Below are 14,057 nucleotides of genomic sequence, written 5' to 3' on the forward strand. Positions count from 1 at the left end.
AAAAAAAAAAGTATTTTAGAGGTTTTATATTATCAAGATGGTCAATATATTATAAAGAAATAAATAAAATAATTTATATGAAAATAGGCACTAGTTTGAGGAGTCCAAGTACAATAATCCAAAATAATAATATCAAAACTTTTATGAAAAGATACACTTTTATTAGATACTATAATAATAGCCTATTAATGAGAATAATTGTGATGGTTTATTGTCCACAGGGAGGAATAAGTTACGCCTTTGTCTCCTAACCCCACATAAGTTGTCGATTAATGCAAAAGGAGATCTAAGAATTTAGTGGAATCCACTTTAATAAAACTGGCGCATCCACGTGCTCCTCTCCCTTAAAACTTGCTTAGTCCTCTCCCTCTCTCCCTTGCAATTGGAAGACGACATCAAGATCTCCTCATCAAGCTGTCGAGAGAAAAGTCAAAAGGAGAGAGAATGGAGTGTCACATGCACTGACCCTTTTAAATCTTTCCTTACGATACAAACAACACGACCTTGAGCTTGGTCAGCCTCAGTTGAGCTCGGCACAATCATATCCCTCAACCTACAGCAATTACGCAGACAAATGCAGTAGTACTCACTCAAATATCACAAAAATGTTTTGGTTCCTCTGTATTCATTTCTTTTTTAACGAATACAATTAGAGTTAGAGTCGTCAAATATGTGCGATCGATATATAGCATAATGCACGATGCCAGACGACTCATCATTCATCAGCTAGTTCTGGATACATTGAATGGAAAGGGGAAAATGAAATAAGAGGGCAGTAGATTGAAAGAACCACTCACTTAACTTTAAGAAACCAAAGGAATGATTAAAATGAACAATTACATGGAGAAAATGAATGCTAGATGTACTACTACAATCACCAGTCAAGAAAAAGCATAAGTTGGTGAGCATCTGGCTGCTCTTCTGTGCAAACTACATCATGTATGCATACATCATTTTGCAGAATTCTACTTGATGATTTCTAGACTTTTAATGACTTGTTATTGAGGCTCGCTTGATGCTGCTGCTTGAACGTTCTCGTCCTTTGACTTGTCCTCTGAGGATGGCCTGGTCTCTGAATCAGGATTTCGGAACTCCTCGATCATCCTGATCACTTCTTCCATTTTAGGTCGTTGATCTGGAGATCTTGCAACACATGCCATTGCAATCTGAAGCATCTGAACCAACTCCTCCTCGATATTTGGGTACTTCATCAGCTCGACATCAAAAACTTCAGCAGTCCATTCTTCTCGAACCACAGATTGAACCCACCTTGGTAGATCAACAACATCATCGCGGCCAGGGGATTGAATAGGAGCTTTTCCAGTAAGCATCTCGAGAAGAAAGACACCAAAGCTGTAGACATCAGATTTCTGGGTTGGTTTTCGAGTCTCAATGACTTCAGGAGCACGGTAACCAACAACTACCCTTGAGGTAGTTGCAGGAGTGGTCATAAGCTGCGCCAGGCCGAACTCAGAGACAGAAGAATCAAGCTCGCTTGAGATAAGGATATTAGATGATTTGATGTTGCCATGGATAAACTTCCCACCACCTGCGGCATGAATATGCGCTACTCCACGTGCTGCACCAAGGGAGATGTTTATTCTTGAGTCCCAGTCCAATGGAGTTCTTGCAGAACCTCTGTTCCCTGAAAATTTCAATTGAAGGGAAAAGGAAGTGAGGAAGAGTCGATCAGTATAGAAATTAGGCCTCAAATGGCTGATTTTATTTGTGAAAGCAGAGTAATAGGCTAAGGTATATCTCAATTACAGACTAAGTTGAATGATAAAAGTAGTAAGATTCAGCAGTGAGATAGTAAAGAAGGTAGGGTTTCACATACATCCATATGTATGGAATGAAATGTTGCAAAACAGAATCAGCATCTGATCAAGCAGCCTTAGGTACATATTAAGTGTATATCTGCCCAACTGTATGCTGCAATCAATCTTGGCTTTTCCATGGACACGTGAATTCTCTCTTGGAATTAAGAAGTCAAGTGTTTCGATGAGTAATAGTTAATATGTAAGCTAGCATTAATCAGATGGATCTTGTAATTATATAACCTGAGTCTTTCGACCAAATCTCTAGTCCACCTATTATGTTTACCAATATATATGTCTCCTATTGATTAGCCTTCTATCAAGTAATGCTACTTCACGTCCGGAATCAAGCAGATTTGTGCATTTAATAACTTACAAGAATTTCAGTTATCAGTATTGTATAACCTTCACAAGCTGCAGTTAATTGACCGACATCTTGGCTTCTCAAATTTTCAGATAACAGCTAAACAAATAATTGGCACATCCTCTTGTGAAGCAGTTTTTCTAATACCAACAAAATGTCAAAGGATTATAATAAGATAGTAAAAAGGCTAGAGAAACATACCATGCAATAGTGCAGAAAAGCTACCAGAAGGGATGTAATCATAGACTAGAAGCTTCTCATCCTTGGAGTAATAATAAGCACGCAGGGGTGTGACATTTGGATGCTGCCCAATTTTTCCTATTAATTCCATCTGCTGTTCAAAATCTCTCTTCCCCACGACTACCTCCTTTAATCTCTTCACAACTACTGTTGTAGCATCTTCAAGAACAGCTTTGTATGTAGTCCCATAACTACCTTTCCCAAGGACTTCAGCGGAGGCTCTCAACAAATCCTCCAGGTCAAAGTTATAAGAACAACCCTCAAAGAAAACCAATTTGTTCTTCTCAGCTTCTTGAACACTACTGCTATAATCCTCTTTAGGTTTTTCAGTCCTTCCACCAACAATAGACTTTCCTTTTGATGCTTCATTGCTTTCTCTATCTTTCCTCTTCCAGAAGCATATCAAGAGTATAGCTACCAATATAAACAAGAGGGCTGCTCCGCCAGCAGCGATTGCAATTATGACCCCTGTGCTTAGTTTTTTCCAGAAGCTTCTTTTGGTTTTTGGTGGTGGTGATACTGGAGAAGGTGAAGGGGAGATCCCAGAGCATTGAACCAGAGGTAATCCACATAGAAAAGGATTCCCCAAGAATGACTCAACTGGGAACTTTTGGAGGGAAGGTGGAATGGGGCCAGTCAAGTTGTTGTAGCTCAAGTTCAAGTGCCTTAGCTTGGGTAATTGAAGATCAGGGATGGATCCAGAGAGAGAGTTATTCTGGAGATATAATGCAGTAAGTAGAGTAAGATTTTTGACCGCCAATGGGATTCCTCCATTGAAGGAGTTGTAGGAGAGGTCAAGGAAACTTAGATTGGACGAGAGTGCAGTAGGTATAATTCCAGAGAGGTTATTATGTTGGAGGAAAAGAGAGTGCAAAGAAGGAAGTGATGGTACATCAGAAGGGAGATCTACAGTTAAACGGTTTGATCGAAGGCTCAAGATTTCGAGAGCATCAAGCTTCCCAAGTGTATTCGAGGGGATTGGTCCAAAGAGCCCAACACCTGGTAACCGGAGGGTGAGCACACGACTCTGATCTCGTGTACATGTGACCCCAACCCAAGAGGTACAGACTGGGGTTGCAGAGCTCCAGTTGAGTTTCCGGCCATGTGGAAGCAATGACGCAAATTTAAGGAGGGCCTGCTTATCAGAGTTTAGATCGGCAATTGTGTCATGTGGAAGGTGTAAGAGAAGAATAAAGGGAATTAAAACAACAAACAAGTGGTGATGCATGGCCAAGTTTACAGGAAAAACTGATGGGTCAGAAGTATGATATCAAGAGCTTAATTCACCAGTCCTTTCGCTCCTGTCCAGTTAGAAAGAAGAATATGAAAACAATGTAAGAGGATGCTCCAAAAAAGTTAGTAACCAGAAAACAATAAAAACTTGTATGTTCCAACTTCCAAGAAACAAGAAGCGTAGATTCTCAGCAATGATTTGCATCATCCATTAGCTCATAATAAAAGGAAAACTTGAAAAAAGAGTTAGGTTGTCTGAGTTCCACAAAAATAAAAAATATTAATGGGCTCTACTATATTTCTAATATAATTGAAAAGAATCTATGGCTAGACAAAAGAACAAAAAGAAAAGTCAAGAAATACTATATATAAGTACCTAGAAACCTCTCTGCACTCTTTCCAATATCAACATAATGGTCCTTAGTTCCTTACTGAACCACATGCTTATCTATCACCTAGAACAGATCCATATCCTTTGCTTGCCAAAGCATCAGAGCGGCATTAACTGCTTCTTGTGTTATATACTCTAGAGTCTAGAGGGGACCATTTCAACTGTTCTCTCGACGAAGAACACATGGCTCTCCTTGTTTCTTTCTTTCACACAGCTAAGTCAAGGTAATGTGATTTATCTTTTGCAATGGGGTAGTTGGGCCATTCCCAATCAAAAAGAAAATTACTTCTTCACTAAGATGATACTCTTTCTGGGAGAGGTGAAGGATTAACTCAACAAAGCCACAGTATCTGAGACACTCTCTCACAGGAACTGATCAGAGCACTCAGAAAAGGATAAAAGAGCAAAGGCAAAAGGCAAAGCTCCAATAGAACTTTACAACTAGGACACTAAAATATTCTACATTCACAACTCAATCTATATCATTCTAATATGGAGCAGCAATGCAGCATCCAAAGCATTATTTACCAAAAAAGTCATCACAGAGAAAAAGTAGAGGCAGGATTAAAGAAGAAAAATATTCAAGCTTTGGAGCAGGGTAGGGACTTCACAATACCAAATGGTTGTTGTAACATGGTACACAGCCTGGAGCATACCCCCACTTATTAAAGAAGACACCCAGAAACTACCGTAGGAAACACAGTGATAAAATTACTAAAACAACCACCTTCTATGAAATAGCAAGATGCTAAAGTTATATATTCAACGAGAGAAGACTGTCGGCTGATTCTCGAAACATTCAACACTACAGCTGTAGAATGTTGTAAGAAATTTAAGGAAAGTTTTAATTTTTCATTGAAAAAAATTAAGAGAGAGGAACTACATTATGGTAGAAGAAATGGTTATCTAGTTAGGCCATACCTAATCACATATTCCAGCCGAGAAATCGATGGAAGTTTGAAATGTGAGCAAATTTTTAGAGGAAAACGAACACTTTATTGCAAGATATGACCATAAACTAAAACCAAGAAAAAAAAAAAAAAAGTACTCACTCACCTTCAAATTTCTTCAAGAGAATCCAACAGCAAAACCCAATTTAGTGACTAAACGAAGACCTCCAAATAAACAATCGGAAACCAAGATCTCCAAAGCCTCCATTTCTCGTTGAAAATCCACAGCTCAAGCTCCCAAAAAGAAAAAAGAAAACGCCGTCAAATTCACGGCATTCCTCTAAAGACACGACCTTTGATGCCTTAGATCCGCCATTGTCGCCGAACTAGGTGGAATTTGAGAAAAGACCATGAGATCTCGTAGAGAAATCGAAGGCGTTACTCCAAGAAACCGCCTTCTGAGCTCCCAAGAAGCCCCGAGCTGGAGCCAGAACCCATTCGACTCTTAAATCTCAAGGATCCACCTCGAAACCAACGAACCCGTCTCCCGAGATCCGCCTCTCGACTCACGGAGTCCACAACCAAACACCGGAACCGCTCTCCTCAACGCCGACGGGACTCGTAACTCACCGAGTCACCGCTGGAATTCTGACTCGGTCCTCTCACAGTGGCGGGGTGGAGGGTGGGGGAAGAGGATGCGAGGGGAGGCGTTCTTTAATAAAGACCTTTGGCCATGTTCAAGGTAAACTACCAAAATGCCCTCCGGAACGAGGAAGGTGGGGAGGAGCTGTACGTTGATTCGATTTTTCTGTGGGGCCCACGGGTCAGAAAAGTTACATTTCACACCTTACATTTGAACAATTTTATGAGACGCGCCCGTGTTTTGAGTTTTAAACTTTCCAGAATAACGTCACCTTTTTCTCAAAAAATACCTTCTCAGTACCTTTCCATAAAACTTAATAAACATAAGGCGTGAATCGTAATATTTTATAGAAAAAAAAAAACAACAAAAGAAACGTTTCTTCGGCTTTTTGACTGGGAGGTAGGACGACTGTACCAGCTTGGGTGTGACGAAGTCATGAATATAATAAGATATTGGTACTATTTTGTTATTTATACGTAGTCCATTATCCGTAGGATAGCCTAGCCAGCCTTTTAAGAACAAAGGGCAATAATGTCCATTTACCCATTGGAATTGTTTGATAGTGACCAACTTTGGCAACCCATCAATTCCATCTAGTTGTGGAAGGACGTGGACCTCAAATTATGATTTTATTCGGTGCGTAATCTAAGCTTACCAACTACCTCCAATGAATTATGTGATCTAAATTTAGACAACCACCTAGAGAATATTCTTAAAAATAAAAATAAAAATAAAAAAATAAAATAAAATAAATAAATTGCACCAAAAATATATTTAATTTTTGAGTTTATCATCAAACCCGTTTTAACGCGGATTCAAAACGAGCCAACTCATGAGTAACATATTGGTTGTATTTGTTCTCAAGTCAAACTTTGTAATGATATTGGAACATGGAATATAGAGAGACTTTGTTAGATTAGTTATTAGGGAATAATATCTCACTCACGGCACTAACGACGAAATTATTAGTAATATAAAATAATTAAACCTTCTCTTTTCTCATTGAAGCGTAATGGTGACGCTGCTTTAAATCTGTCTGTTTGTTACTTGTCTCCCTCTTGACCTATAAAGTTTACAGTATTTTCCTACATAGAGTCCAATGATGTTTAATATATAAAATTTATTTGGCAGTGAAGCTGATCAGCTTAGATATGTTATTTATATTCTCTTCTATCAAGACTAGCATTATTATATATTAATGTAGGATGGAAGGTAGCAATGGATAATTAAACCCTAATAAAGATTGGGTTTACTGCCAAGCAAGCCATGAGCACATGAAGCATGGTACTATTGGTATAAAATTGCCTTAATTTGGAGCAAGTTGCTCTAAAAATAACACTGCTTGCTAGTTGCTACTTAAGAACTGGATACAACAACTGGATGACCTTAATCTAGAGTTCTTCTACTTTGCTGAACCAATGATTCAAATTTAATTATACCATCATAAGTTTTAACTAGTTTTTCTATATAAGACTTGAAAGGAGCACCAGATTAACTAATGTATGACTGAGCCTTAGTAGATTTTTTTTAAAAAAAAATTATTTAAAAAGAAAGCCCATATGTATAGATTTCATTTAATCCTTAAAACGACTGGATTACTTAGTTACAACATTAGACATATAAGTAAACAGGATATCAAAAGGCACAAATAAAATTACCCTATTCACAACATAACATTAAACTCCAGAAACTACACATATGTTTCAAATAATAAATCTCCAGAGTTTGGTGGTCTTTTATTAACTCCCACCGTCCACAAGTTCACATCAGTAACCTTCCAAACAAAGAATAAAATAAAATAAAATCACCACCTATATATATATATATATATATAGAGAGAGAGAGAGAGAGAGAGAGAGAGAGAGAGAGAGAGAGATTCTTACAAAACCTTTTATACTTCACATATGAGTTAGGCGAAATGGCTTGAGAGATCCTACCATGAGTGCATTAATTAAACCAATGCATCCATGTGGCCCAAGTAATTATTCCCTAATTAAGTCTGACAATTATTGTTACAGCATTTATTCTAGGAATGGACCCTTAGTTTGCAGTTCATCTTGTCAGCATTTTAATAAGTGGCCAGGTTGGCTAACCTTGCCTTCTTCCTCATGGACATGGCATCTGCTGTGTTTAAACAATAGAGCTATGACCAACTACCAAGATGAGAGTTTATTTACTGCCTCTCTACTTTAATAATATATGTTAGTTGGTAATTTGCCAATCAAATGGATGCTATTTGAATCGATCTTATTATTAATATTATTATTATTATTATTATTATTAAGGGAAAAAGGGTTAATGCATTTTATCTTTTGTATTTATATATAATATCACTTTACTTTATATATAATTTTTTAATTAAATTAATCTATATACTTATGACTAAAATAAAATTGTGTGAGTTTTCATCCACTTAACTTAACTCTATTCAGTTACCAACATGTTCATATTATATTTGTTAAATGAATTAATCAGGAAGAAGTGAGTAATTTGATAAGTTTTGGTAATTTATTATATTTACTATAACAGAATATTTTAATAACTAAGGGGGACAATTTAATTTGGAAAGAAAAACTCTAATTATAAGTACGTGAGCTAATTTTTGTACATTTTTCCGTACACAAAATAATATCCTATATAATTATAGGAGATAAAGTATATTTAATCCAGGAAATAAAAATAAAAGGGATGAAGTGGAGTGCCTTTTTAGGCGCTCATGATCCATGATGATGTCGGAATTCTCAGAGAGAGGAAGAATACAAATGCAACTGGCTGCACATCCTTGGCTATTAGTGATGATTTATTATTATTATTATTATTATTAAAAGGAGCAGCAAAAGAAGCTATAGATTAATTAACCACTTCATGGGAGTTCTCATTTGTGTCAAAATGTATGAATATAGTCATCGCGGGCGGAAGCTAAGAGTACTTAGCTCCCAGGTTACAAAAGGATGCTGCCTTCCGAAATGGACAACCCAGTTAGTTGCTCAATTACCAATTCGACTAGCATAAACAACAGAATAGGAACAAAAGCTAAGCAGTAAATGTTTACATGCAGATAACCCATGGAGGGTTTTCTGATTTGTTAATCGCATTAACAACTATACTCGAGTCTCCTTCGAAGATGATTGTCGTATATTTGTTGTCGACGACAGTAGTGATGGCATGCAATAGTGCAAGTCCCTCCCTCTCTAATTCTGAGCTTATTAATATCGGTTTGGCCGAAATAAGTAGTACTTCAGCTTGATCGTTTCTTTCTGGCGACAAGTTCAATTCCTCCGGTCTTGTCCAGTGGGTCCCAAAACCCATTAAAATTTATTTTGATATAGCCTTTAGTTAGGTTTCCATGGTCATGTGGATTGCCATCCATGCTGTGTGCTCCGGTTTGTTACAGTTATTTTAGAAGCAAGTTTTGTTTTGGGCCTTCCAAACCATCTATATATTGGTTGCCACAACACCTAAGAATTTATCATTTAATATATATATTTTTAAATAATTCAAAAATATTTGTTGACTATAAGTTAGTTAGATACTTAGTTTGGACGATTAGAATATTCATGTTTGGAACTTGCAAGGATATCCTTCCAATGTTTGCTGGCTGATTCGGACCAGAAATCTTTCGATCAAGAAAGGCCACTAATAATAGGCTCTTTTTTTTCAAGCCTGGTATTTTGAACATTCTAAAATATTTCTAAATCAATTATAACTAATAAAAAATATAGGACATAATCATAATTTTCTCTAGATATAGTTATATACTATCATCCTTAGTAAGAGAGATGATTCCAGATTTGCCTATCAAGAATTGTCATCTCATGTAAGTTATTACCAGTTTGCTATAGGATTAGAAAGTTTAGATGGGTTATAAATATCTACTGATACTAGTAGCTCCTTGGTATTTATTGTCTGACGCTGCCGGGCTGGCACTGGAAATGCTTACACTTCACGGCAGGAATCAATGCGTCAAGCTTTTAAAATTTTACCAGATGAACATCGCCGGACAAATAACTCCTAAGAAAACTTCCATCCAATTCACCATTTGTACTTGAAATTTAAATGAAAATTTTTAATGACTCCGACTGCAGGAATTTCATGCATTTGGTGTACTTGGCACTCCATGGTTCACTGGCTGCTGCTGCACCATTTGGCCCATGTTTCAATACATGGCACTCGATTTCCAGAGCCCGGCCCTAGCAATATAGCAAAGAATCACGAATCAACTGTGATCGATCCAACAGTATAGACAGGCATGTCCATAAACCTCAATTTGATACCAATCTTAGAGAATAAGATCTGAAAACTAAGTCTCTTTTATATCTCTTCACTTCAATTTTGAGTACAACAATCTGGGAGCTGAACAACTCCACAAAAAAGTTAAAACTAAAGTTGTGACCAACTTGTAACTCCAGTTCAACAGGAAAGCAACCCATGGGACACAGAGAACAACCTCTAAATTGCAATGAAGAAGACACGAAGATAAGAATAAAGAATCAAACACCATATCTTTACAGACGAGTAATTATCATAGAGGACCGAAGGGCTCTGGAAGAGGCTCAAATCGGTTATCAAACAAAGAGCCCAGGTCGGACTTATCATCAACACTGTGCAACCAATTGGTGTTGTTTAAGTCCTCTCTCAGAAACATAGCATCATACCGATAACTACCGTACGTGTCTATCTCGCTAAAAGTATCCTTTGTCACAAGGCTTCCCCTGATGGGAGACTCATTAAATAAGCTGTCGGTATTACGTGAGATATCTCCATTGTAACGATCAGAAATTCTTCCAGCGTTATTGCCATTCTCTGGAAAAAATTCATTGTCGTTTGTTGCAGTGACTCCAGGGTCCGACATGCGAGCTGGTCGGCCTTTTGCAGCAGCAGACCGGATGCTGTGAGGGAAGAGGGATGCACCGCGGATGCCACCCATGTTTTGTCGAATGTCCTACAGTGCAAAGCTTAGGAAGTTAATACATTATAGGAGAGGCCAAAATCATAATCCAACATATACTATCTCCACCAGATTTTTTGCAAATGAAAGCCCGCACAATATCTTGAAAGCTAGCAGTCATCTAGAAATTTTCTGTCAGTATGAATTAGGACAAAGTCGGTATCATCACAAATGTAACTAGAAATAACATACCATGTGCATGAGGGCCATGTCAAGTGAACTCTTCGAGATTGTCCTTCCGAATCCACCGCTCTCTGTGGCTGTAGCTGACTTGGCAGTTCTCCAACCTTCAGCTTCTGATACTGTAGGCTTTGGGGTTGCAGCTGGTTTTGCTTGGTGTCCATTGCTGAGGGAAGTAGCCTTTGACATATTTGACATATTTTCAGGGAACTTGCTCCGAGCAACAATGGGCAAGGAGAGCCTCTTATTCGAGTTTGGAGCTACTGGTTCAGAATTATGGGTTGCCCGAGCTATCAGTGCCATCCCTGGACGTGTTCTACCAGCAGAAATAGGCCGTTCAGGCAGCTTGGTCCTTAAGTTTGGTGGCGTATTGTTTGGAAAATCTGGGACATCAAGTGGCTGTACCGGAACTCGTGGCCGTGGACTTGGCGAGCTTGGACGTGATGAAGGTGCTGAATTTCGACCATTAGTAGCTGGGGTTCGGCCAATGGATGTCAAACTACTAGCTACTGGTGTCCGCCCTACGGAAGGGGAACGGCCTATAACTGGAGCTGGTGCTGGTGTAATGGGCTGGCGAGTGGGAGTTGATGGCCGGGAGCTGCAACGGGTTACTACAGAATTCGAACTTGAAATTGAAGTGGAGATAATTCGAGGTCGAGAGGTTGGAGTTGATGGCCTAGAATTTTGTGTTGGTCCGGTCTTAACTCCTGTAGAGCTGGGTGGTGCGGGCCGATTTTTGACTGGAGTAGATGGACGTGTTGGCATCGGGCGAGAGGCAGGAGTCGAGGGTCTTGCAGTCAAAGGAGTTCCAGTCCGTCTGCTTGGTGTTGAGGGCCTTGAGCTGACTGAGACTGAGCTAGTATTGAGGATTGATGTTCTGTTGTTACTAGAAATGAAGCTCGATGAAATGGAAGGTCGGGAGACAGAACTACTTCGGGCTGGTCTTGAAGAATGTCCATTCTCTGGTTGAGAAATAGAGAGCTGCAATAGGAATATGAAAGTCGGGCACTTAGCTAATGATTAACACTCTGATCTCCATATAGCTTGACCATAAATGAACAATATAAAACACTTGCTTATGTTTGTGTACTAGTTAAGTTTGAGAATAATTTTATGATCTCCACAATACAGCTATCATAGACAATATAAGATAACTCATATTCATAAAGGTCATGAATCAAGTTTTAGGAACCTAGTGAATAAATACGACGCAAACACAACAATGAACATATTACAAGATAACAAAATCATCAAAAAGTACACTAGAGCAATAATACTCATTGCAACATCCTTGATATAGTTAACGGTCTGAATAATACATACCCTTGAAGCTCTTGTAGTTGAGGATGATCTAGTTGTAGTGCGCTTAGGTATGGCTGAAGACAGAGGATTCTCTGCAACATCCAAAGAAGGAACACGAGGAGTTGCAGGAGGCGTTAGAAGCCTGTAGACACAGAATCAAAATAAGAAGGCATTAACTCTTTTCAATCAAGAACAATATGGACAGAAAGAATTCAGCTCATAATGCAAAATAAAGAAACTACATAAAGAAAAGATCAGCAATTTTCAAAACGCTTCAAAGTTCAAATAGGAAAAATTGACTAAAACCAAAAGATGGGTAGACCATAAGAAAGGACGGTGAATAACCTTTGAAGCAACATATTGAGATCAGTGTCAGTAATTCAACACATTATTGAAAAGACCCATGTCATGTTAATTCGTTTGTACCTTCTCAAAGTTAGTGAGGATAAAAACTAGCATGTCTACCACAGAGTATTTCCTGCTTACTGATTAGGTTCCCTTGGTTCTCAAATTGAGTATGCCTTTCTCAAACTCAATTTATCCTCGACGGAGACATAAAAAATTCTCAACCACAAAGAAACAATTACTTCCCCAACAAAAGCACTATACAATGGACTGTGCAATAGAGAGTTTCTTCCAATTAAGATTATAATGAATTAGAAAAAAAATATGCCTTCAGTTGGTATTTCAATAGGTAAATCATATAAGACCTTCACGATTTCATCAGTAACACCTGTCTTGACTGGGATTTCACAGTCGACTAAAACCAAATCAAAACAGGTAAAAAATTTTCAAACTAATTAATAGAGTCGCTAAACAGAATAAGAATTAATGTCAGATTTGGACCGGATCGGACATAATACTTTCTGAGCAAGATCTAAGATAACTATCAAGATAGATATCAATACCATCAAAATTTTCTCGTTGCCATCTTGTTTTTATACTAAATCTATTAGTTTAGAATGTCAGATCAATCCTATTATTAAAAATCGCGTAAAACATACTGAACAAAAAAGAGGAAAAAAAGATCATCTGCTTATAATCACAGTAATCACCAATCGTAATCGTGCTTCCCCAGATCAGCATTCAGCAAATCCTCCATCATTCTCCTCTAATTCTTCTAACGAGCTATCCAATTAAGCAATTTACACTCCCTGATCCACACTAGCCTCTGCGGAAACATCAGAGAACGTATTAGCTATGTCCGATTGGATCTTCCTCTAACGATCAGATGCGGAGAAATCCAAGGAAACAAAAAAGGATTTACCAGTGGGTGGAGAACTCGGGAGAGCAGAACGCGATCATCCTGCTCCTCCCGCGATCCATCGAGAAGCTTCCGATTCGATTCGCGCCGAATCGAGATCGGAGACGTTCCCTCCACCGCGCGATCGGATCCAAGATCTCTCTCTCTCTCTCTCTCTCTCCTGAAAGAAGAGAGTTAGAGACGGAGATGGACGCGTGTACTTTATGGGAATAAGTGAATAACTGCGGAAGTCGGCGAATGTACCGTGTACGGTAAAAGTAAACTAAAATTTGCTTCGATCAAACTAGCTTAGTTTTAAATTTTATTTACTAAAGTAGATTGTTATTCAAATTTATTAATAAAATTAGTTTTTTACTGTACTCAACGCATAACTATTTTATATTTTTACCTAACCGCTGAGTATGTCGACATTTTTATCTTATACTAAAATGCTAAATATTTAAGCTTTTTATTTGTAATACTATGTTTAAATTAGTATCTCAGCTGCTTAATTAAAATTTTATTTTTATATAAAAGTATTTATTTTGGTAGAATTTCTATTGTAGAGTTAAAATGTTTATGAGTTTAATATTTTATAGGAGACTACATTGCAATAGACTCATTTTGATAATAAATTTATAAAGTAATTTATATTGATAAATAAAATTTATAATAATTAGTTTAGTTAGAAACCCGCCATTTTGCAACCGTGTAATTTTAGCTACAATTAAACTATCAATGAACTTTTATTTATATCATTCTTCCCGTATAGCAAAGAGTAATATAAAGCATTAATTTTTTCATCT

The 14,057-nt window shown here is 37.8% G+C and overlaps 2 protein-coding genes across 2 annotated transcripts; both read right to left on the reverse strand.

The window, feature by feature from the left end:
* Nucleotides 1-780: 780 nt before the first annotated feature.
* LOC140798575 (probable inactive receptor kinase At5g58300) lies at nt 781-5,624 on the reverse strand. The gene is made up of 3 exons (XM_073152457.1): nt 5,102-5,624; nt 2,383-3,722; nt 781-1,645 (listed from the first exon to the last, which is right to left on the reverse strand). Exons 2-3 carry the CDS (start codon nt 3,647-3,649, stop codon nt 999-1,001), a joined length of 1,914 nt encoding a protein of 637 aa, XP_073008558.1. The 5' UTR covers nt 3,650-3,722; nt 5,102-5,624; the 3' UTR covers nt 781-998.
* A 4,248-nt stretch (nt 5,625-9,872) lies between these two features.
* LOC140798852 (uncharacterized) lies at nt 9,873-13,483 on the reverse strand. Its single transcript, XM_073152937.1, has 5 exons — nt 13,276-13,483; nt 13,064-13,179; nt 12,030-12,150; nt 10,719-11,687; nt 9,873-10,520 (listed from the first exon to the last, which is right to left on the reverse strand). The coding sequence occupies exons 2-5, from the start codon at nt 13,111-13,113 to the stop codon at nt 10,101-10,103; spliced, it is 1,560 nt and encodes a 519-aa protein (XP_073009038.1). The 5' UTR covers nt 13,114-13,179; nt 13,276-13,483; the 3' UTR covers nt 9,873-10,100.
* Between the last annotated feature and the right edge of the window lie 574 nt (nt 13,484-14,057).

Source organism: Typha latifolia, chromosome 12 (assembly GCF_019914945.1).
Source record: "Typha latifolia isolate L0001 chromosome 12, TyphaL0001v2, whole genome shotgun sequence".
Lineage (NCBI taxonomy): Eukaryota > Viridiplantae > Streptophyta > Magnoliopsida > Poales > Typhaceae > Typha > Typha latifolia.

Coding starts and splice junctions, on each gene's coding strand:
- LOC140798852 (XM_073152937.1), bottom strand. CDS start 13,113: ATGATGGAGGATTTGCTGAATGCTGATCTGGGGAAGCACGATTACGAT. Junction 12,151..13,063: donor GGGAAGCACGATTACGATTG/GTGATTACTGTG, acceptor CTGTGTCTACAG/GCTTCTAACGCCTCCTGCAA. Junction 11,688..12,029: donor CAACTACAAGAGCTTCAAGG/GTATGTATTATT, acceptor TTCCTATTGCAG/CTCTCTATTTCTCAACCAGA.
- LOC140798575 (XM_073152457.1), bottom strand. CDS start 3,649: ATGCATCACCACTTGTTTGTTGTTTTAATTCCCTTTATTCTTCTCTTA. Junction 1,646..2,382: donor CTTTTCTGCACTATTGCATG/GTATGTTTCTCT, acceptor TGAAATTTTCAG/GGAACAGAGGTTCTGCAAGA.